The following is a 25841-nucleotide window of genomic DNA, read 5'->3' as shown; positions in this document are numbered from 1 at the left end:
ATAAATTCTCTTTCCACTAAAATTTATGGTGGGTCACAGTATCATCTACAGTATCTAGTACGTAGTTTTTTCTCAATACGTTATAAAATGTAAAAAAAAAAATTTTTTCATCAAACCCATACGTGTGGGGTATCTATGGATAGGTCTTCAAAAATGATATTTAGGTTCCTAATATAATTTTTTTCTAAACTGAATAGTTTGCGCAAGAGACACTTCCAAAGTGAAAAAATGTGTGTCCCCCCCCCCCCAAATCTAAAAATTCTAATCTTCTTCTAATCTTAGAATGAAAAATCTAAAAAAAATATATGATATACATTACCATGCAAACTTCCACCGAAAATTGGTTTGAACGAGATCTAGTAAGTAGTTTTTTTTAATACGTCATAATTGGCATAAATGGTACGGAACCCTTCATGGGCGAGTCCGACTCGCACTTGGCCGCTTTTTTTTCAATCTGCCAAATAGTTGCAAGCAACGTCAACCTTAAATAAACCTTATAGTTGTTGATAAACGTGTTACAAATGGTCAATTAACAATATGTTCACTTTCATTAGGAAATAATGAACTACAAACAAGATCAAAATATTACTTTATATTGCATGAAAAAATGTTTTCTGTTTTAATTACACGCCATATTTTGTAATTTTTTATGAAAAATACCGCACATATTTTACGGAATAGTATAAATAGTAGATATACTCATAGGTGTTTAGAAGTAGTAATTTATCTAAAATTTATTTGATTTTGACAGATAGACTTTGACGTCTGAAAGTTACCGTATTTAAGGTTAATAAGGTCTACTGTCCTTACAAAATAACAAGCAACTATCAGTCTTCATGAATTACGTATTGTAAAAACGAAGAGGATATTTATTAAGATAAGAATAAAAACGCGATTTTAATACCTTAAATCTAATTCATTTACCAAAAATTTTCAGTTAAATGCCTACAATCATTAAAAAAAAAACACTTGTATCGTGGATTCATGAAACCACACAATTAACTTTTTCTGTCTATTCAGTTTTGGATATTTTACAAAATTACCCAGTCATCATGGTAGATCAGCGCCTAAAGAAATTGCGGTTTCGATACTTTCGATATCATTGGAGTTTCTTTCTTTTCGAGACTATAACATGTGTTCTATCAAAGAGAATTTGAAATAGAGGTGTATTATTAAAGAAAACTTTGTAGCGTATAATTAAAACTTCTAGAACGCCATTTGACTTCGATCCTTGTTCTTTCATTGATATGAGTTCAATTTGTTAAATATCAAAAACTGGCGCCATCTTACTGGGCACTATACCTAAAGGTTATGGCGCCATTTGCCCAAAACGATGCTGCTATACCTTTGGCCTTTGATCTATTAGATGGCGCCAATTTTTGATATTTAACAAATTGAACACATGTCAGTGAAAGAATAAGGATCAAAGTCAAATGGCGTTCTAAAAGTTTTAATCATGTTTCGAAAGATGGCAGTAAATTTATTGTGGCTTGAAAGTTTTTTTGACAATAGGGAGCGTGCATGAACTGTAGGAGGCAGCACAGGAGCCGTCAGATTTTTGGCGCGAGGCGTAAATTTGATGTTTATTGTTCCGATGTAGCCCACAAGATGGCAGAACCTACTATGTACAAAAAAACACGTGAAGTGTAAATGTGCATGTTTATGGTTCCGATTCAGGCCACAAGATGGCAGACCCTCCAACGCGCACGGTCCCTATCCACTTCTTTTGCTTGTGTTTAAGTTGTAAGTAAAATTTGGAAATTTTACGACAAGAAACAGTGGCAATACTATAGAGGGCGCTACTTGGCTGTTTTACGTGAACCCGGTTCAAATCAGCACTTTCAAATTTTTTTGTATTTTTTATTGTTGTTTTGTTATTAGCATTCCAATCACTGCTACCACACAAAATTTCACGATTCTAGGACTCCAAGAACCAATGTTTTCAGGTTTGGAGGTATTTTTAGGTACCCCCGTTTTAAGGAGTTGCAAAGAGAAAGTTACAGATTTCTCACGACCAGATTTGTTTGCATACAGACTCGACTCTACATGCCAAATTTCAGCCTTCTAAGACTCCAGGAAGTAGTCTATCTTTTCTATGACACGGATTTCATATGGCTCGGACAGTGAAAATTAAAGTATCATTAAATTCTAAAGTGTAATTGGTAGCCTAATAAAACTTGGTGTTTAAGATTAGTCTACTGACTAGATGGTACCCTAAAAATTTTAGCTCTCTAGCATTATCCAAACCGAAACTACGAGGGTCCGAAAATACGACGAAACGTGCCGAGAAAAGATATGCACTGCTTTTTACCCTTTGTCTCGTCTTGGCGGGGGCACGGCCGTGCCCCCAGATAAGCAAAATTCTGCCATTATACTTTTTTCTTTTGTTTAGATTTTTTTGCATTTGTTAAATATTATTTCGGGGTTTCAAAAGGGTACAAAAATTTCATTATTTTTTGCGCTACGACGCACGGTTTAGGAGATACAGTCCCATAAAAAAAAGAAAGAAAAATAAAGAAAAGGAAAAGAAAAAAGGCATAATGGCGTGCGTCGTAGGGCCAAAATAATTAAATTTTTGTTCCCCTTCAATACCCCCATACTGAGTAAAATAAACATCTAACCAAGAAGAACCAAGAGATCGTAAAATCCATGATGAGGCTTGGTTTAAGACACTTGCAAGTAAGCGAGCCAAGCGTCATCAGCCCGACACCTGTTCGCCACGGACACACTGCCCTGCCTGGCTTGTGGTCGTGTTTGCCGCTCCCGTATTGGCCTACACAGCCATGAAAAGCGCTGCCACCCTACCTGACACTGATTGAATAGTCTGTAATAGACTCAAAGGCCAATGAGAGTGCTCACTCCATACATTAGTTTTGGTACCAAAACGCTTATATTCGTAGGTAGAGGAACTCTCAGTACTGCTACAGTAGACTTTTTGTTTGCCGCGATATTTATTGTCGAGTAGCAGTACTGAGAGTTCCGCTACTTGACGCTAGAGAGACGCTTGTCTTTTTAATTCTCTTTGGTAGGTACTGTAAATAACTAAAAATTAATTTGTATTTTCTTTTTTTTATTAAGGAAGCAAACAGTCACATATTAATATACAGGGCGAAATTTTAACCACCGTTTTCATACTTTTCGTAGTGACTTTATAGGTCATCATAGTGAACAACTTTTATTATGGGGCCAATGCCCAAATCGCGAATAAAAATTTGGTTGTCCCATAGAAATCAGCGGCATCACATCAGCCGGAATGTATGCAACAGCCAAATTTTTTTTCGCGATTTCGGCGTTAGTCCCATAGTAAAAGTGGTTCAGTATGCCTATAAAGTTATTACGTAGAGTATGAACGGTGGTTGAAACGTCACCCTGTATATAAGCTTTAGTGATAATTTGTGGCACAGGCATCATGACCAGGCATCGGAGTTTTTATCGCATGGTATGGCTAATAGCGAGCTATGGAGTCGACATTAGCAAAAAAAATCAATTCATATTCATACTCATTCATCTATTTAATTACTGATTTTAATTTTATAGTCCAAGAACAAGAATGTTAACGAGTTTGTAAACGATCCTTTGATTTTGTCTTTCAGGACACAAATATAACAAATAAGAATAATGACCATTTTTTTTGTATTGATTGTTTTTTTTTTGTTTCATATTATTTTTACCTCTTTTAATATACACATTAGTTTTTTTATTAAATTTCTTAATATAATTAATACAAAAATGATCATTATTCTTATATGTCATATTTATATATTCAAAGATAAAATTAAAGGATCGTTTACAAACTCGTCCACGTTTTTGTCCTTGAATATAAAATTAAAATCTGTAATTAAATAGATGAATGAGTATGAGTATGAGTTGAATTTTATTGCTAATGTCGACTTCATATTAGTCTCTATTAGGCTCGCTATTAGTCTTACCGTGCGATAAAAACTCCGATGCCTAGTGATAACAAACAGACAGTTGATCATCAAAGAGGTATGTAACAGTTAACACTTGCACACCCTCACAGGCTGCCCTGCCCCAATGCGCACACGTGACTTGCTTCTGGGTAAACATATTACGCGTGGAGGAGTTAACTTTCTCAAAATCAAAAGGATCCTGCAGCTGTTCGAGGCTCTGCAGTAGGCGGCGATCACAATAGATTAGGAATGGTCGCAGTGATACAGAGGCTTACGAGCCTGACATAACCCCTAAGAAGAATAAGACACTCACCGATCCCTTCCTGTTGACCACCTGCAGCAGACACTCGGCCGCAGGCAGCTGGAAGGCCTCGTCCTGCAGCAGGATGCACAGGATCTGCAGCAGGCGCCCGTTGTTCGTGACCACGTGGTTGGTCGACACCCACTCCACGAATCCCGTCAGCGTCAGCAGGACCACCTGTCGACGTTGCACCAAAGGGTTTCTTAAAACATTTTTCTCCAGTATGCTCAGAAATGTTCACCTTATTGTAGCAAAAATAGTACGGGAAGTTCTTCATTATGGTCAAACTCGAAGTAAAAAAATTCAAACCATTATTGTCGTGTTTTAGCGGACGGGAAGTTATTACTGTATTGTTTTTTACTTCTTAAAAACATGTATCCACTTAGAAAAACGCAAACAGCCAATTAATATAGGCGCGGGCTGCCTCTACACGACCCGGTCAGCATCATTCCAAACTATAGCATAGAGTCGTGTAAGATCGTGCGAATACTGCTTATAGTTGGTCAAGCAAAATGTGACAGTAGAAAAAGGCGGCAAATTTGAAAAATCGCGGGTTAGCAACACACGTTTGAATTGTTTGAAAATCGCGTGTCATTTATATCTTATATAATGTGGAACTGTTTTGTTTACATTTAGATTTTGATCATGTTTGTAATTGCGATTTTCAGAGAATCTTTTCACATCATCATTGAAATCTTGTTAAACTAGTAGTACTTATTTATATTTTGTTACGTGTCTGAAAACGCAAACCTAATTGTTGGCTAGAAAGTATCACATTTCCCAGCCTTCAGTACAAATTCAAAAATTGACCTGTTGGATTCTAGTAATATTATATAGGTAATTTTACACTTTCTGCACGTAAACCCAAGCCATTTATTGGTCGCATAATCAACCCCTGTATCCCTGAAAATGTATGCAAAACTCTGCCAAATTATCCGCCCAACATGGGGAGTACATGCAGAAAATGTCTCCATTATCTATAATTACGCAATCGAACCCATTATAACTTACGGTGCCGAAGTATGGAGTAGTGCAACGAAATACAAAAAAGTGACCAAAGCGCTCCTCAGCCTACAACGTAGATTTGCAATAAAAATCATCCGAGGCTTCCGCACGCTGCCCACCATCGCCTCCATAGCTCTAGCGAACCTCACGCCGCTCCACCACAAATTAAACGAAGTAGCTGAAGTCGAAAAAACGAAACGGAGTGGAATCAGCAAATACTTACCCACTGATCTCACTCTGGACACCCGAATACCACCAGCGCAACTTCTCCACCCCTCGGACAGGATATCCATCAAAATTAATAAAATCCACAGTGCAACAGACCTCGAACCATACAATACAATAGACATGCACCGAATCTACACCGACGGGAGCAAACATGACGGAGGGGTCGGAGCAGCAGTCATAATACACCACCCTGATGGCCGACACACAATCAAACGCAAAAAGCTACATAAATTCTGTTCCGTATTCCAAGCCGAATGCGTAGCCATAGACACTGCCTGCGAAACATGTATCCACCTCCAAATAACCCATTGCACCGTGTTTTCCGACTCCTTGTCAGCATTACAGGAAATCGCCAATAGAAACAGCACAAACTGCATAGTCAACAGCATTCATCGGAAAATCCACCAAATCACACAAGGAGGCACAATACAGTTCTGTTGGATCAAGGCCCATGCAGGACTGCTTGGAAATGAGGAAGCGGACCAGGAAGCCAAAAACGCCGCCACTCTCCACCGTGCACCCGACTTTGACCACTTTCCCATCTCCTACATTAAGCACCTCTGTAAAACTGAAACACAAAAAGCGCACTGCAATGACTACCTCACCTCTACCACCGGAATGCACCTAAAGAACTGGCTACCAACTCTTAACCACATCAAAGAGCTCCGGAACAAGACCACCATTTCCTTCCATCTAACCCAAATTCTCACCGGACACGGCTACCACAAGAAATACCTAAAAAGAATGAAAATTATCACCGACGATCTCTGCCCCTGTGACGGAAACACCCCACAAACAATAGACCACCTTCTACGATCATGCCCAAAATTCAGCATAGCAAGATTCAATCATGAAATCATCTGTCATAATCTCCAAATTCAACCTTACAGCCTCCCAGACCTCATTAGCAGAGAAAGTACATTGACCTCATTTTGCAATCTATCCAGGACCATAATCAACAGTTTAAAAAAGTTCAACAACACATAACAACTCATCTACACCATCCATCTTCATATCTTAGCATTCATTACCACCATCACCTTTCATAACAACACTACATCATCCCAGTGTCACATAATTAATTCATTAGAGATATTAAACATCCCACAGACCTTACGGATCCAGCCGCCCGTACACTTCGCGGGGACTGGACCCAAAATTTTAAACGCATAAAAAAAAAAAAAAACCCCTGTATCCTTTTTATTACGTAATTGCTCACATCATCTTCCCACTTCTTTATAACAAATTATCAAACACTAATTTATTCGGCCACAATATCGCAAATAGGCAAATTTAAATAGGTATGGAGCGCGAGTGACCTTAAAAAAACCAGCGGCTGTTCGATGTACATTGCTGCTTTTTGGTCGTTTCCTAGGGATACCATACTCTAGTTTGCTATACATTGCTACTGACATATCCAGCTTGACAGACTATAGTAACATTCAAAGACTATATACATTTTATATTTTTTTAAGTATCTCATGCGTACAGCTTATATTGCAAATTGAAACTCATCCACGAATTGCCCTTTCCCGGCCTCTGCAATAATGTACTAAGTATTTATTTACATAATTTTAGTACCTGCACAACCCTGCCGTTGCTGGCGGCAGCGTTGGCGTCGCCTTTGGCGGTGTGTTCTCTGAACTCTTGCACGTGTAACTCTATGAGCCGCATGAAAAACGCAAAGATCTCCGCCATGTTGCTTGTCAGCGCCTGGTAGATGTCCTTGCGCCGTTGGTGCTGCTCTAGCGTCTGTAAACATAAATCAGATGGTCTAGAACACTTGGCGACACAATTATTGAGTTGCAGCTAAGAACATTTTGGTATGCAATTTATAACAATACAAAAATACAATATGTGCATAAAATATTTTTTTATTTTACTTTAAATACGATTCCAAAAAACGAATTGCCCAGCTTTATATTTATAATTACAATATGGGTTTTATTTACTTTATATTTAGATCATGAGCGGAAACTAACTAGATGTAAGAAATCACCTATGTCAAGCGCGCAAACCAGTTGTAAATCGCATGCAATAAATACTGATAATACAAGTTTTGGAAATAGTAGATAGATACATATACGTTTAGGATATAAACATATTTTTCTCAAACTTGTAATGAAATGTTGACATGACTTACTTCAAATTAGGTCCGGAAATACTACATATCAGGTGCGATGAGTGAAGATGATATGTAAAGGAATTTCATACAGCCTTACACACCTAGGCCTGTAAGGCAACCTTCTTTTGTTTTTAAACGACAAATTATGGCACGTCTTGGCATTCAACCATAAAAAACCTATAAGCAAAATTCTGCCATTAAGTTTTTTTCTTTTTTCTTTTTTTTTTCTTTTTTGTGTATGTTAAATATTATTTCGCGGGATCACAGGGGAACAAAAATTTCATTATTTTGCGCTACGACGCACGGTTTAGGAGATACAGCCCCATAAAGTTTTTTTTTAGTCATGCAGAAATCTTTATAGGGCTGTATCTCCTAAACCATGCGTCGTAGCGTAAAAATAATCAAATTTCCGTTCCCCTTTTAATAACCCGAAAGTAATAATAACAATCATCATCATCATCATCCTATTTTTTTATTATTATTTCATTGCAAGTTTGAGAAAAGCACTATACAAATCTCGGCGAGAAACGGGGTTGCCGGCCGCGTATCCCTATCCTAACTTCGCTACGCTCGGCCGTCTATATCTACTTGGCCTGCAACCCTTCGTTTCCCGTCCTCTATAGTAATGTACTATTGATGGACCACTAGGGTCCTCAGCAAGCTCGGTTCTCCATATTGTTCTGAAACTTTGTACTTACAATAAGATAAGGTATATCTGGTCCTGTAATTAGTTTATGAAGCTTCAGAAACCATAGTTAAAAAAATACAGCGAATTAATCTTTTTAATACAAAATTTGTTTTTACTCTAGTTCGTTTTATAAACTGGAGCTATATAAACTAATTACAAGCATAGATATATCGCGTGTCGTTGTATGTGCATAGTCTCATTACAATCCAACACACTTGATCAAAACGACGTTTTTATTCCACCGATTTTTGGCTCATAATCCTAGATATTAAACACGCGTGAATTTTCAGTATATTATAACACTCGTGCTTGTTCATTATATTATGCGACTGAGTTAAGAAGGTAACTGATTGCTAATAATATGCATGGAAACAGCCTTCTTAATTTGGTCGAGTAATAATTTTTTTTTATTAGGTTTCAAATGTTGGTTCAAAGAGGTTTTATCACACCAAACATAATTTATAGATTAAATTATTTCGTAAATTACATTAATGAATAAACATAACATTTTATCGATTTGATCTCCATCCGTCGAATAGAAATACGTAAATATTAGCTATTTTACATTTTTTTAATTGGCTGTTTGTTGATTTTGCCTGGCGCGCGCATCGGGATCGTGCGTAAAAAAATAACGCGCCAGCCATTTTCCGTATTTGTCATAAAATTGGAATAGTTTTGCATGTTTTTAGTTTACATATTGTCCAAAATGTCATTTTCAAGCATTGAAAATGTACACCGTGTCCAATAAGTTCGAATACAGTTATGATCCTTAATGAAATAAATGTACGCGTAGTTTATGTTATGAAAATTATATTAAATGAAAGCCACATTTATATACAATATTTACAACAAATGTTTTGGAAATACTCCACCTTTAACTTTTTTTACAAGTTTCAAACGTTTCTCAAAAGAGTCACAAGCGGCACGCACCGCATCCATCGGCATATCGTCCCAAATTTGCACGATAACCTTTTTAAAATGGCTCAGGTTTGCGACTTTATAATTATTTAGTTTCGAGAGCATGTATGACCATACGAAATAATCTAGTACGTTTAAATCTGGAGAACTTGGTGGCCATTCATTTTTCGGCAAAAAATCGGTCAAATTAGCCTTGCACCAAGCTTGAACAGCGTTTGCCGTATGCGACGGAGCTCCGTCTTGTTGGAAAACATAATAATCGTCTCCAAACATATTTTTTAAATTTGGGGCAACATTTTTCTCCAAAACCTCCGATTTATAGTATGCCGCATTGATTTTAACGCCTTTATCAATAAAAACTAGAGGCAGTTTGCCCCTCTTACAAAGAGCACCCCAAACCATCACTGATGGTGAGCTCTGGAACCTAGGCACATTCTTTTCATACTCTGGAATGTCTTCTATCCGTGCTGCCCACAACCGGTCGTTCTGGGCGTTATGAGGCTGCTCTAACACAAAGAGTTTCTCGTCCGAGAAAACAAATTCGTCACCTGCGTGCCAAGAAAGTATGGTGCTACATCTTTCTACTCTCTTTTTCTTGGTTGCATCTGAAATGCCATGTACTTTTCGTTTTTTATAAGCATGACATCCAAGATCTTTTTTCAATATATTATGTACAGATCCCCTGGAAATTTTCAGATCAGCAGCTAATTTTCTAATAGAACGGTGTTTTTTCCGCCGAATTCGCTCTCTTATAGCCTTTACCACTTTTTCAGTTCTAGCTGAGCGGGGCCGACCGGATCTTTTCCTGTCCTCTGTAGAAGAGATCTCTTTATACCTTTTTATAGTAGTATAAACCAGATTCCGTTTAATTCCATGGGGTTGTAACGCCTTGAATATAGCACATGGCCTGTCGCCTTTAAGGAATTTTCTAATAATTTCTTCACGAACGTACTTCATCGTGTATTGAAGCCAAACTAAAAATACGTGACTTATGAAATTATAGTACTATGTTTATGTCAATATACTTTTTAAATTAAAATAAGAATTTTATAGCCAGCGATCCGTATGTCTATACAGCAAGTGCTAAAAGTTTGTATTCGAACTTATTGGACACGGTGTAGAACACATTAAATTGACGCTGCCAGTAATACTAATAGAGGCAAAAGCCCGAGAACGATAGCCTTTTACCATCAAAACTGGATGAAACATAATTGACAGCATATGAAATTTTTATTCAATGGCAAAATCAGCAAAAACGCCCAGTCTTTCTAGGAAAACGTGTTGGTAGCTTACTTCAATGAACTGGCAAATAAGTGCCTGCAACGCTCTGGTGCAATTATTCGATGTTAAAACCACCATTTTGAAAATCGTACTTTTACTGTTTTGACACAAAAAAAAACTAATTTATAAGTATTGTTTTTTCCTCGCAAGTGTGTTAAAAAACGTCGTATGAAACGCGTGTGCATTGATCGTGGATCGTGTGCGTGTGTAATGACCAACTTAGCACACTTGTATCATAAATCATAATGTACTACATTGGTCATTACCCACATTGGCTTTCTTTCTTATTGCGCTCGCGCGCACAATATCGATCACCTCGTGTGTAATGACCAACTTAGCACACTTGTATCATAATGTACTATTTTTATAATAAAACAACCTTTATAGACAGAATAATATGAATTCTCATACACACCCGTACATTTAATGTTAGATATAATAATTGTATTGCAGCCAAGAATTGTATGTATTAAAGATAAGAGTTGAGTTCATTAGATAAGGGCCAATTGCACCATTCACTAAACCGGGGTTAACCAGTTAAACCTGGAGTTACCATGGTTACCAGTACAATTTGACACTGGGTTAATGGTTTAACTGCATAAACTCAGGCCCTAAATAAATAATTAGGATAGTTAAAAGATGTATTAATCGATACACTAGTCTAGTTCATTACTTTTCTCAACATTATTTCGTCAGGCGACAAGAAAACTAATTACCACTTCAAGACCTTCAAGTCCATAGCCATATTACTACTAAAATAGTGAGTTTGCTTGTCACCTGACGATTTATATAATAGTATGAATACTGTAAGTAGTCCGCAAGGTACATACTGCTTAAACCGGGGGCTCGACCACTATGAAATACAACATTATTGACCGTGGAAAGCGTCTTTGTTTCCGCTAGGGCAAAAATACTTTCGTATGTCTGTTTGGCTATTCTCCTCTACAGGACGGATTTCTTTGTGCCTGTTCGATAATTATATCTATTTTTTGTCAATTTAGTTTTAAAGATTTTATTCGACAAGATACTAGTTTCTGAAAAGGAAGGCGTTTAAAAGCAGTAAAACTAAGGATGCTACCTTGAAAACCAAGCACAGAAAGTTGCCGTGCTAGCAGAAAGTTTGGTAATCACATTTGAAAACTCATGCAATAGGGATGTTGACAATTTTTTAGAACTGTTTTCTCTTTATAGATATGTTTAATTTTTTTATTCAGTGATTTTAAATACAAAATAAAGTTTAATTAGTTTAGTGTTTAAATTTCGCGCCTAAACGCTCCAAGCTGTCACATGATCTTGATGTGATAAATAAACTGCTGTCATACTGTCAGTCATGGCGTAATTATTTATAGTATTTAATTTCTCTCATTCTAAAAGATAATAATTCATAAATTTATTTCATAGAATATGGTACTTATATACTATTTTAGTGTCGTTTTTTTTTTTTTTTTGGTATAGAATATATTCTGCCATCACTGGCCTAGAAATATATAAATATGTAATACATTTTAGCAACAAGAAATTTATATAACTTAACATTAAGAAACATTAATAAAATATACAAAATACAATAAGTCATTTCAACGATAATAAGTTTTTGGCATAAATTTAATTTTTGGTACATTTTTGGAATTATTATATCGTGTAATAATATTTTTTGTACGTAATAAATGTCTAAATAAAAAAATACATAGAGTTTTTGAACATCCAAACTATTTGGTGGTGACGATCAGGTTTGACAACTTGTCTGTGGGACCTTCTCACATCGTGACGTCACGTGCTCCGATTGGCGTTTGCAGTCACGTGATACTGGGCATTATTTTAAATCTTTTCAATTATTTTTAATTAATTTGTTACGCATATTTATACTTACAAAATGAATCGTATTATGATTTTCAGCATTCTAATATCTATTCCATGCTATGGTAAAAACATAATATATGTTATATATTCGCGTTTCATGTCAACATCCCTATTGTTTATCTTGTTCTCTTTTAATACGTTCCTTATTGAAACGATGTTTCTCATGTTAGTATTGCATTTGTGATAAGCAGGGCAGAAAAACGAGCCTGCAGCGTGGGCCAGAGACTTGGGTCAATATTTTTTTGTCCCCACTAAAGTCGACGGAATGGAGCTTTTTGTATGAGATGATTTTTTTTTTCTCTGGTAAAATATAATCTACAGCTAGAAAGACAAACAATAGCACTCGACTTTTCTTATTTATTTGATAGAAGACATTGACATACAAGTGTGACAGATGGTAAGAAAGAAGACAACGAAAATAATGTTGACCCACCTACACTCAGATATGGGCATTATTCGATTAATTTTTTAGTTAACTAATCAATCGATTAAAAATATCAATCGTCATTTTTTAATCGCGATTAATTTAGTTGCGATTTAATTAGTTGTGAGAATGTACAACTAACAACTAAATTAGTTTTAGTGTCAATCGACTAAATTTCACGGTTAAATCTATATTAAAACTATGTCATCGCTGGTTTTAACATGACAATGTAATATTATGGGCAATAATATAACGATATATGTGTAGTATATAGGGTGATTCATGAGACGTGAGCTGGACTAAGCCTACACAATCAGTAAATGTTAATGAATCGTTCACCATCATATTTAAGTAAAACAATCACGCTTTTTATCTGTTATTTAACTTTTTCTTAAGGACATATTTGATTATCTACAATCATGGACACCCTACAACACTTAATTAACAAAGATAAAACCTCTTTAACCGTTCTGACAGCACTTTGATTATGAAGAAAATAAAATGTCACACTTGAGTGAGATACGATTTTATAAAAGTAACCAGACTCCGATGACATTCAATTTGTCACTTATTATGGATAAAACAAAGAGGGTGACCATAAATATCGTAAATAAAATAAAACTCTTTTTTTTGAACAGTAAAAATTAAATTAACGTTAATCTCACAAATACTGGTACGAAACAGTTGCTGATAATTTACCGAATATGCAGGCTTGATCCTGCTCACGTCTCCTGAATCACCCTGTATATCGTCATATTATGGATACAGGTAACGATAAATAGCGAAAAACTGCAATGTTTACAAGTCGCAAACAATAATGTAGATTAGTGCATTATTAATATTTAAGTTGTACACGAACACGTTTTTTAATGTTTTATGTTATGATAACATATGATATGAACATTTTATCGTATATAGAACGTTGATTTGATATTTTATTATTTTAATAATTATTTTTACGAGACATTGATTTGTGTGAAAATTGTGTTTTAAGTGTCAATGCACAAAGTACCCAATTTTTATTTACCCTTAGATAAGAGAAATTTTACACTCCATAAAAATGGTCAAAATATCGCAAGTAACACATTTTCTATTTCATTTTTATATATGCGTTAAGATGTCCTAATCTGCTGGCTGTCAACATAGCCATACCGAGGTTTTCCATTTAATTTGCTTCTAACATTAGTCGCGGAAAAAATAGTCTAACTAATTAGTCGATTACAAAAATTAGTTGTCCGTAATCAATTAGTTGCACTCTATACAACTACGATTGATCAGTCGTCGTTTTCAATCGTCAGTCGCAACTAATTCTTTTAGTCTTAATCGTTAGTCGATTATATTTTGCCCATCTCTGCCTACACTCATCTCATCTCTAATGTGGTCACAACTCACAACCTGCACCAACTGTAAAAATACGAGACGCACGATCTGGGATCAGCTCTGCAAGTAGCGTGGCCCACAAGAGCCCTACACTAACCTGCAACGTAGCCACGTCTTCCACCAGTCTCAGGAAAACGTGCAGCACGATCTGTGTGTGCGCGTGTCCGCGGGCGCACGCGTCGCTCAGCTCGGCGAGCAACGTCGGCCATTGCTGCGGCCACTCGCGCTTGATCATCTCCACGATGACCCGCGCGAGCGCGTCGTTCAGGTGCCCCGGCTCCCAGCCACCAATGTACAGCAATTTCATGGCATTTTCCTTTAACACAAGTGTAGGCGAGTTCTAAACTAGTTCCAGCAATGTTCACATATAAACTGGGGCAAATAATGTGTCTTTTGAAAACGGTAAATGACTTAACCCCTTACTGCATGTAATAAAAAAATATTAGTTGAAATTTGAACTTTAATACTTGCCAATAGAGTTGAATATCATATCCGCTATCTATGGCTTCATATGTGGTAAGGGGTTAAATTAAAATAGGTGTAATTTTAGAATTTATGTATTAACCAAACATTATTGTCATAATGTGACCCCAGCTGGGCTGGCTAGGATCCCCATTCCCCCCACTAGTCACAATGGTCACAGGACTATTTTCATGGGATAAGTAATAAATCCAGTTTACTTCAAATTTAAGGCTTGACCATGACTTAAGCGGGGGCGTAAAGCCAGGAAATTACTATATAACATACAAATACACATATACATCGTACCAAAAAAAGGTGTTGCCTTACAACAAATGAGGTAGTTCTATTTTTTATATATGTTATTAGTGATGAAATAATAATGACAAATCCAAGTTTTCGACCTCGAAAGCCCTTCGGATCATTCATAATATACAGTACAGTGAGGGAACTTGTTATAACTCGCATCTCTTGTATATCTTTGATGGACCACGCTTGTCCTCTGAATCCACAGCACTTCTTTTGTACCCAGCGTATGTGGCAGCATTTCTTCGTCAACCTGATCAGGCAGCTCGAAATCGTCATCTGACGGTGGATCATCAATGAATGGTTTTTCAATGTCGGCACACATCTCCGGTCTGGTATATTCTCGCAGGATTGACCATTGCTGTAGTTGCAAACAGCTGAGCATTTGAGTCCTGCTTCCCTGCAACCACAACTGCTGGTACAACCTTTCTTGCAGTTACAGTTATTTCAAAATTTTGCAAACCTTTGAGAAGCCGTAGAAACTATTTGGCTCCCTAAGACTATTAAAACTATATTGTCAATTAATTGCAAATTTCATCTTCTTGAAAGTGTGCATAGTGACTTTTGCCGTAACTCCCGTTCTCGGTGGAATTTTTCTTACAAAAACTAAAAAAGTCCTAAAATGTAATGCATTTTCACTTTACAATGATCCCAAGGGCTTTCGAGGTCGAAAACTTGGATTTGTTATTACCATTTCATCACGACCAACATATTAAAAAAACAGAACTACCTCATTTATGTTAGGTAAAATGTACCAATTCCATGGACATGGGCGATACTTACGACGGAAAATTTGGCGATCGCGCGGGTTTTAATGTTTTACCTCAATAACTCTAAAAGTATACTTTCAAGCTTATAATGATACAATTTTGCTAGTCAAAACTCTCGGCTAATTCACTACCTATTTTATACTAAAATTATATAGCTGTAAGCAGGGTATACACAGCCATTAAAGAGAACTAAAAAATTTGCTCCTTAAAAAAAATTTATTATTTCATAGACGAGTACCTGAATGATGAATCTTTGCCCAAATGAAATGATGTATAATGATAAATTAGATTTAATATGCTTATATTTTCGTAGCTCAAAACCGGGATGAGTGGAAGAAGAGGGGGGAGGCCTTTGCCCAGCAGTGGGACACAATAGGCTCGTTATAATAATATAATATAATAATGCTAATAATATTACATAATGATAATTTGAATTCAATATACTCAATGCTAATTTATGAATGTTACTTTGGGAGTGTATTTAAATAAGTAAATAAAAAGAAATCAATGGTAACTATCAAAAATCATACCCAGATAAGTAATAAATATAATAGAATAATAAATAATTAATATAATAAATATCAAATATTAGCTTTTAGTCTTATGCCTTGAACATAAGTATCATTATGCGTTTATTTTAATTTAATGTATGTTTCTGCACCTCCTAGTTTTATTTTAGCTTTAAGAAATACTTGCTGTGCCCTAACAGGCTTCATGTGTGAACTTACCCTAATTTAATACCTGTTTTGTACCACATGATTAATATGCAATAAGTTAATTATGAATTATATAACGATATACAATTGAAAATAAATAAAAATGGATATTCCAGGCATACCTTTTTCAGACGAGTTCTGATAGTTACTATAATAAACATACGATGTAGATTGCTTTCAAAGATCATTGGCTAGTCTAAAAAAATCGTTAAACGTAAGTTGTTTTAGTACTTTTAGTACCCAACTACTTATATATTTATGTTGTATGCAGTTAATTTTCTATCTGATACATTAGATATACTTGTACCTATAAGTACTTATTTCAGTTAACATTATTTATAACTATGAACCTCCAGGTCTTTTTGTTGCCTTGTTCTTTTGTTGTAGTACATATTTTGTATTGCCGATTTAATGTGTTTATATGACTGTTTTGTATCTGAATAAACTAAAAAAAAGATGTGTTTTTAGGATTTTTTTTATCAAACCAACTTTAAAATCTTAGGGTGCCATAGGTTAAGACAGCGGACTTTTTGAAAAATCGTACTGCTTTTTTAGATAATACAGATGCAAATAAAAAATTATTAGTATTTTATGATATATCTCAACATTTGGAACAATTTATGCACAAAAACTAAAAATATAAAAATGGCTTTTAAAAATGCGCATTTGGTTAATTCTATGTAGTACGGTCCCCAAGCCGCTCCGAGGCCCGATTTAATTCGGGTCAGTTTTCGCACCCTTCTTATAGATTGGTTTTACTCTTGCCACTTTCAGCTTATCCGGGAATACGCCATGATCCAGCCACTTATTAAATAGGTAGGCAAGTGGTCCCATGAGTATGCTTATAAATCTATTAATTACTGTTATCGGCTCCATAGGATGCTCTCATCATATCCATAGGATGCTTTGTTTTTCATAAATTTAACAGTATTTAAAACTTCTGAAAATAAAAATATAAATATACAGGTTCATCCAAATGTGAACGTAAAATCATATTTTTACTTTATGATTCGTCTACACTGGCCGTTTTGTGCGTGAGCAAATTGCCTCGGGCGAATGCTCTGTCTATCTGGGCCCGCCTAAAAAGTAATAATTACAACATTACAAAAAAATATGAAAAATAATAGACTTTTTCTTTATAACGATTTTATGCTCACATTTGGATAAACCTGTATGATTTTTAAATCAAAACATGTAAGGATTTGGTAGGTAGGTTTGTCTTATGTCTTAAAGCAGTAAAATCTTTACAGTCGAACCACAGTAGGTATATATTTAGTTGCGATTTTTGTTTTGTTTTTTAAACCCGGTATTAATTTATTCAGTGTGTATCACTATACAGGCAAAATGTGTATCATAGTTGGTCAGTGAGTACCTCCTACTTGTGTCGAATATAGGTACAGGATGAAATTTTAACACCACCAGCCATACTCTGCACAGTGACTTTATAGGTCATACTGAACAACTTTTGTTATGGGACCAATGCCGAAATCGCGAAAAAAATTTGGCTGTGATGCCGCTGATTTGTATGGGACAGGACAATCAAAATTTCGACCGATAGAAGCCAATTATCGTTACCCATGCTCAAATAAATGAGTGTAGCTTCATTGTTTATTACTCGATCTGTATGTTTTAAGGCTCATTATATTCCTTGATAATGAAGCAATATGTTTTATAATAAACAAAATTTGCGAAATGCTAATATTTACCGAAATTTTTACAAAATAAAAAAAAAATATTTTATAAAAAAAATGTTTTTTGTGATTATTTTTTTCCCTATAGGTTTCATGTAAATGTTTGTAAGAAAGAAAATAATCTCCATAATATAAGCTATTATTTGACACCTCGATGAATAAAATCGGTTAAGTGGTTTTCGAGATACACCGCCAAAAAGAATAGGTCCGGCCGCCATCTCTGTGACGTCATTACTATCCCCTCCACCATTTTTCCGCTTTACTACCGCATGTACGGTGATCAGGAGAATAGCCCGAACACATTGATACCGGTTGTGGGTATGGCCGAGCCTAGTCAATTAAATCGTGTTTCTAGAGGGCTTTTGAGATTTAACGTCAGTTACCAATTCTTTTGTGTGTTCTTACATTAATTAAGCAAATTAAGTGTCTGTATGTCTGGCGTAGCCCTGCAGGTAGATATTTGGATACTTACATTTGCTTAGTTAATGTAAGAACACACAAAAGAATTGGTAACTGACGTTTCAGTCTCATGGAATTACCCATTTTTATTCTTGAGGGAACAGCAATAACGTTTTCCTATTTTTAAAACTTACAACAAATTAAAGTTTAAAAAAATGATATCCGCGATCCGCAGTCCCAAACACGTACATCACGGTTAAGTTCAGTAAGAGTGAGAGAAGAACACGAAAATGCGGGGCCTTAAGAATTTTGTTGCAAATATAGATTGTTTCAATATAAAAACTAAAATTTTGCATGACAAATAGTGGACCTATCATTAAAATAAAATATAAAATAATCTGCAGGAAAAGGTGAATAATGAATTCATTATCTGAGCAGTTGTGTGAGCGTCACCTAAACCAGAGAGTATAACATAGTATAAACTAATGCCCCACATAATTATTATAGCACAAAAGTATGTCAGGGTTATCATAAAGCAGATCTAGTTTTAGCACTAAACCTGTTGTAGAATTTTAGTTTCATTAAATCAGTCGGTCGGGGGTTAGGGTCGGCAACGCGCATGTAACTCCTCTAGAGTTGCAGGCGTACATAGGCTACGGATACTGCTTACCATCAGGCGGGCCGTATGCTTGTTTGCCACCGACGTAGTATAAAAAAAAAAACAGTGTTTCCATTTAAGCCCCATTTCTTAAAAATAGCAACTAATGACTTAAAAAAAAATAGTGTAAATGTAATGCTAGTGATTAATTAAATATAAATTTATGTGTTATTAATATTGATAGAGTTAGATCAAGCTTAGTTGTTGTGTAAGTGTTATTTAAACATCATAAATTAATAGAAGTTTGATGTTTATTCAAAATCACTGCCAACTTATTTTGGCTATGTATTATTGTAATACTTAACTAAGCTAAGTTCTAAGTGGTTATGTAGTGTTGGTAGTGCATTATTATTGGCGCAATAAATAATATTTACTTGGCTAACTCAACCAAACTATTTCACTTACAATAATAAAAATGTTACTCCGCCTTGAAGTTAATATTATTAATTGAGAGTGTTAGCAATCATTACCTATAGCAAGCCTCTTTAATTCCCTTCAGGAACAGAAAGTTGAATTCCTAAAATGTTGAATTCCCAAAATGTTGAATTCCCAGAAAGTTGAACATTAAAATGTTGAATTTGCATAAAGTTGGATTCTTTAAATGTTGAGATTGCAAAAAGTTGAACTTGCAGGACGTTGATTATTAAAATGTTGAAGTCTTTAAATGTTGAGATTGCAAAAAGTTGAATTTGCAGAATATTAAAGTTTCCGTTTTTTTTTATTTTTTACTAAATAGTTTTAAAGGGATTCATTTCGAATAAACAAATTATGAAATATGATTTAAACATAATCTTGACAGAGCAGATTACTTCTAACAGTGACATTGGCTGACTTTGAAAATCAACGTTATCTAAAGAGGTTTTGCAGTAACTACTAATTGCCTATAGAAACGAGTCATGATTCGGTATTACAGCATCCTAAATTGAAATTTCCATAATTGACGCCTAATAAAGTAAAACTAGACTATGGCAGACCAGCAATGAGAAGTATTTCAAAGGTCTTAGGTTACGTTCGGTTCGGTAAGATAAAATCCCAAAATGTATACTTTCCTAGGATATCACAAAGTCAACGTTGTGGGAATTCTACTTTTAGATATTTCAACATTATAAGAATTCAATATTTTGCGAAACTAAAAATATTCAACTTTCTGGGAATTCAACATTTTAGGAATTCTTTCTGTTCCTGAAGGTTTAATTCATTCTTGTCACAGCTATATAAATTTGTCATCTAAAATTGACTCCACTCATTCCAACAGTTATTAAAATTACATCAGATAATAAATCAGTTCTCTTTATTAAAGATGGTGTATTCCCATCTGTGTCCACCTCCTGACCAGAGGGCGGGCACATTTGGGAATGATTCATTCTCATCTGTCCCCGGCAGGAATGATTCATTCCCATCTGACCCTGGTGGGAATAGTTTCAATCCCATCTGTCCCCGCCGGGCATGAATGGGAAGGATCCATTCACATTCGTGGCTGGTGGGGACAAATGGGAATGAATCCTTTCCATCTGTGACCACCTTAGTTTCTTCCTGTCTTTTTTATTATACAAAAATTCGATTTTGATAGTCAGCTATATTGAACAATTAGAATTCCAATTCGTGAAATTCTGGAAGTAAACAGATTATAAAAAAAAAAAACTGCCAAAAGTGTGTTGGGCCACACGTCACAATATACAAGTATCGCAACAATACAAAAAATGCAATTAAGTTACGCGTTTACGGATTAACGGTGCCCAACTATGGATTTTTGCCTCAGAAGAAATACTTGACAGATTTTTTACCTATCATTATTTTGAGTCAGATTTCATGACTAGCCATATTCATCCAGCTGAATAGCAATTCCATACCATAGAGTACAATGTTCTAGACAAATAAATTCTAGATACCTTAATAAATATCTTCTCAGCTTGAGTGATCTGTGTCCAACGGTACTTCACTGTATGCTCCATAAGTTGAAGACCAAAGTGTTTGACAACCGCAGAATACTGCCCACTTGCCAGCAATAGGCCGGCTTGAGCACACCATGGCGAACTCTCTTTAAAGCTACAAAATACAAAAATATTACAGATTTTCATTATTAAAAATAAGTTGCAATAGCTAGTGAAATATTAACATACCTTTCACAAGCGTTATACGCCTGGTTGCGAGCTTCATGGGAGACTGTCGGGTTCAGAGTGAGCTCCACGGCACGGCTGAGCTCATCGGCGATGAGCGCCACTTCGCCGCCTACCTCACCCATCTCACCATTCATTGAGCTCAGATTCTGGACATAGAAACAGTCCATTAAAGAATCATCTGTGTATTTTTTTTGTTTGCGACTAACCAATAATAATCTGCGAAGCTTGAAATAACGAAGATGAGACTATCACCACGCGCATAATTAATTATGTTTAAGTGTCTGTATCTATTGAAATAAATATAACAAATGGTGTAAGACAACTTTTTTTTATGTATTACCTGCTCGCCTATATTTTATCTCCATAGAACAATGTTCTTTTTACTCCATTTCATGCGTATCACGACACTGAAAAAATATTGCCCATATAAACACTATTATTACTGCAAATTAAAATGACACCTGCCCGGTGTGCTCTTAAATACATGCAATAATGCATTTTAGAAATTGGTGGGCAAACTTACACATAATATAGGATGTGAAGTGAAGCCGGATTTGTTGTGGTGAATAAGTAGTAATAAATTATTATATTTACGACACCAAATAAATTTAAAAACAAAAGTACCACCTCGTGTGGAGAATTTACAATGTTCCATAGACAAAGCTATTGTTATTTTTCGTACAACACCCAACTTGCCAGTAATGCTATTGTATTGGGAAAAAACCGTAAAAGTAAGGTGCAGCACTAGTTGAGAAAAACAAATTTGGCGATGGTTTTTGTTGTTTTTTTTGTGCTGTCAGATCAATTTGAATTGGATTCAAATCGGCTACAAACTGGAAACGTTGAATTTTACAAACTGCTAAAAGTGCTAAAACGTGTAATCGTGAAATCTCGTAGCTATGGAAGAGGAATCTACACTCGTAGAACCATCATTGGACAAACAATTAAAAGGACATATAAATGGTATCACTTCGCTCTATTACAGCGTAAATGAGCATTATATAGCAACAGGATCTTTTGACAACAGTATTCTAGTAAGTAAAAAGTGAAAGTATCTCTTATTTCATCGAATCGGTAGCTAAACTTTGCATGAATATTTCAGCTATGGCAGCTTCATGGCTGTATCAAGAGTTACCGGTTCCAAGGGCACTCGGAAGCCGTGATGGACGTGACGTTCTCACCTTCGGGCAAGCACATGGCATCGGCGTCTCGCGATAAGACCGTGCGGCTGTGGGTGCCAACCGTAACGGGCAGCACCGGCGTCTTCAAGGCGCATTCGCAGACCGTGCGCTCTGTGCAGTTCACACCCGATGAGTCAAAGGTGCGTGGAGTGGCGTGAATATTTACAGTTAATACTTAAAATTAATTTGCAACTTATTAAAAAATGTCTACAGATCTTGACAGCATCAGATGACAAAATAATCAAGCTGTGGTCCAGTGATAGATACAAGTTCATATCATCTTTTGTTGGTCACAAGAACTGGGTCCGTTGTGCCCGAATTTCAAATGATGGCTGCATTATAGCTTCTTGTTCTGATGACAAGACAACAATGCTCTGGGACCCAGAGTCTGGAAAAGAGGTTCACTCTTACAAAGACCAGAAAGGTTTTGGAATGTGTTTAGCATGGCACCCATCTGGTTGCTATATTGCTGTGGGAACAAGCCAGGGCAATGTCAAACTGTATGATGTTAGAACTCATAATCTTGTTCAGTATTACAGGTAAATTTGTTTTTATGGATTATTTATGTATTCTATGTATGAGCATACTCAGCATACCTACTCTCTTCTCATAATAAGTTTTTGGCATAAATTTCATTTTTGGTACAAGCTTTTATCACTGACTACTTTTCTTTCCACAGGCAACTAATACTCATCGAGCCAATTCTAAAAACCCGAAACACAATTAGGTTGGGTTGTTTTATCATCGAGTTCCTATGGCCACCTCCTGTCTCCATCATCAGATCAGCTCGATAGTACCATAATATTGCATTGTCACCCAACTTACATATGTATGCTTATTTTCAGCTTCATTAAGGTCGGGAAGTGGGTCAAATTTAACTTGCAAGATTTGACCCATACATACATAGGCACATTGCAAGTTAATATAATAGATATAGCTTGTAAAAATAGCCATTGCCCCATCTTTATAATGCTGAACATGAAAATGATCCTGTTTTCAAATTTCATCTCTTTAGCAACAGGTCCCTTTGATTGAAGTTTATCTTTTTTACTCTTAATATTCTGATTTTGATTGCATAATCCAGAATCAAGTAATATTGCTTTACATGTTCCAGTATACATAGTGATACAGTCACACAATTATCATTTCATCCTAGTGGCAGCTACATTCTCACAGCTAGCAAAGATGGTAAAATGAAGGTAAGTGTAGAAACACTGCTATGTCTCTACTAATTAAATGTCTAGTCTTTCACTCAGAAACGCGGGATAGAGAAACGGGATGATAATTAAAAAGTCCACAATAAAGTTTTTATGGGATACTTATTTTGTATAAAAACACAGGTAAATATTAACAAAGTCACAGTTCGGAATGCCTAGCGAGACTGGGGCCTGCGCGGGCCGCGTCGCCGTTCTTGCTGATGATACATTTTTGTGTCCCTACATATGAAATGTGGTGCAGACAATGATATGGATGGTTTTAAAAATAAAAAGTGTCTAATTGAATTATATTTTATTTCAGATTTTGGATTTGCTTGAGGGTCATCCTTTATTTACCTTGGCTGGGCACACTGGTTCAGTTAATGCAGTTAATTTCTCTCCCAGTGGAGACACATTTGCGTCAGCTGGTGAAGACAAACAGGTTGGCTATAAGTTCTCGCTAGCTTCATGTATGTTGCAGTTTTGTTTGCTACCTATGTGATTAAAGTTTAATGATACATGGATTTGTGGGACGCAAGATATGGAGTAGATATACAGATTTTTATTGGTAAAATATATACATATTACATGTTTCTCCATTATGTTTAAGATAATGTACCCCTCTTTTGCATTATCTTTTGTATTTGTAACAAACAGTATATTCAGCATTCACTCTCAAATAGCAAAGAGAATTTGAAATACAGGTGGATTGTCAAAGAAAACTTTGTAGCCACAGTAAATTTACTGCCATCTTGCGACACATGATTAAAACTTAGAACGCTATATCGTCGGGGATAGTGCAATACCGCGTAACTAACAAATGCAGTAAGGTCCAATTACCTTGTACATTGTTTGAATTTCGAACTCTTTCGACTTTGTTAGTTGCGCGGTATTGCACTATCCCCGACGATATGTGTTAAATTTGTAAAATATAATAATAGTGTCACCATCTAAGAGATCAGAGACCTAAGGTATGGCAGCATCGTTTTGAGCGATGGTGCCACAACCTTTAGCCACTTCTTCTTTCCATCCTGTTACCCCCTGCTAGGGTGTAGGGCTCGGACCATTTTCTTCCACTGACTCTGGTCCTGGGCAGCTTGAGTAACCTCCTTCCACCACATCCGGAATACATCCAACTCTTGCTCCACAGAACTGCGCCAAGTAAATTTAGGGCGACCATGTTTCCGTTTTTCGGGCATCTTCCAGGTCAGGGCCACCTTTCGATAGGTGGGTGTCAGGCTTCCTGAGGATATGCCCAATCCAATGCCATTTGCGCGGTTTGATTTCATTGTGTACGGGTGCTTGTCCGGTAATTATACATAAGTGAGCGTTTGTGATCCAGTTAGGCCAAAAGATTCGTAGAATTTGCCTTAAGCATTTGTTCACAAACACTTTGAGTTATGTTGTTAGATCTTTGCGGACAAACCAGGTTTTGCACCCGTACAGTAACACGGCTTTTACATTTGAATTGAAGATCTTTACTTTAGTTCTTCTAGTCAGGGTAGAGAAGTTCCACACTGGTTTAAGCTGGCTGAATGCGTCTGGTTTCCCTTGATCAGCATTGGAGTTGAATCGGTGGTGTTTTGGCGCATTTCCTTTGTTTACCTTTAGCCACAGAATATGTAATAGTACTGCACAGTGTTTTATTTTGCCTCATATTTTGTTTTTTTATCTTACAATACTATTTATCTTATTATATAGTAGCCTGCATTGAAACTCCCGCAGTTCTATCTACTATACTTACAAAAAATATTTAAGAAATCGAGAAACAGCCAATGAAACCATAGAAACGGAATTTCTCGCCTTTGGTGCCGAATTATATAATCATTATTATCAATGAGCGGAATTCTTCATAGCAAAAATCAAACTGTCAGAGGGATAGACCTAACGGTTTTATCGACTTATCGATGTTACGGAATAATATCGCATTAGGTATACATAATCAACTTAAAAGATTATTCTGTAACATTTGACCTCTTTGATAAGCAACTTGCATCTCCGTATTAAAGTAAATCATGTCAGCGTCACATATGTCATTTATGTCACTTGAGTTTTCATGAGTGATTTCCGTGCCGTGTTACTAAAATGGTTAATCTTAAAAGAAAACAATAAAAAAATGGATACAGAAAGATTCTTATTTCAGTTTCAAAGAAGATTCTTCCACAATATATTGCTCTAAATGTTACGTTCATTTATATCATAATAGTACATTACGATACAAGTG

General features: G+C 35.9%; 2 protein-coding genes across 3 annotated transcripts in view; one reads left to right on the top strand and one right to left on the bottom strand.

Moving 5' to 3' along the window:
• Positions 1 to 21911, bottom strand: part of LOC133517150 (exportin-5) — a 63382-nt gene extending 41471 nt beyond the window's left edge. Inside the window, exons 1-7 of the mRNA XM_061850318.1 lie at positions 21764 to 21911; positions 21581 to 21647; positions 21241 to 21386; positions 21010 to 21166; positions 14219 to 14437; positions 7027 to 7197; positions 4225 to 4389 (exon numbers count right to left, since the gene is read on the bottom strand). Coding sequence (XP_061706302.1) covers positions 4225 to 4389; positions 7027 to 7197; positions 14219 to 14437; positions 21010 to 21166; positions 21241 to 21374 — 846 coding nt within the window. The 5' untranslated portion in view covers positions 21375 to 21386; positions 21581 to 21647; positions 21764 to 21911. The remainder of the gene's footprint in view (positions 1 to 4224; positions 4390 to 7026; positions 7198 to 14218; positions 14438 to 21009; positions 21167 to 21240; positions 21387 to 21580; positions 21648 to 21763) is intronic.
• An 86-nt stretch (positions 21912 to 21997) lies between these two features.
• LOC133517148 (POC1 centriolar protein homolog A) overlaps positions 21998 to 25841 on the top strand; it is a 29949-nt gene continuing 26105 nt past the window's right edge. For both annotated transcript variants that reach the window (XR_009799335.1, XM_061850316.1), the window contains exons 1-5: positions 21998 to 22274; positions 22343 to 22561; positions 22635 to 22960; positions 23536 to 23620; positions 23940 to 24059. Coding sequence is in view for 1 of the 2 variants with exons in the window: in XM_061850316.1 (XP_061706300.1) it covers positions 22140 to 22274; positions 22343 to 22561; positions 22635 to 22960; positions 23536 to 23620; positions 23940 to 24059 (885 nt within the window). In the remaining variant the exon portion in view is untranslated. The remainder of the gene's footprint in view (positions 22275 to 22342; positions 22562 to 22634; positions 22961 to 23535; positions 23621 to 23939; positions 24060 to 25841) is intronic.

Source organism: Cydia pomonella, chromosome 4 (assembly GCF_033807575.1).
Source record: "Cydia pomonella isolate Wapato2018A chromosome 4, ilCydPomo1, whole genome shotgun sequence".
In the NCBI taxonomy this organism is placed as follows: Eukaryota; Metazoa; Arthropoda; class Insecta; order Lepidoptera; family Tortricidae; genus Cydia; species Cydia pomonella.
The sequence above is the reverse complement of the archived record's forward strand: the minus strand, read 5'-3'. Positions and strand labels throughout refer to the sequence as shown.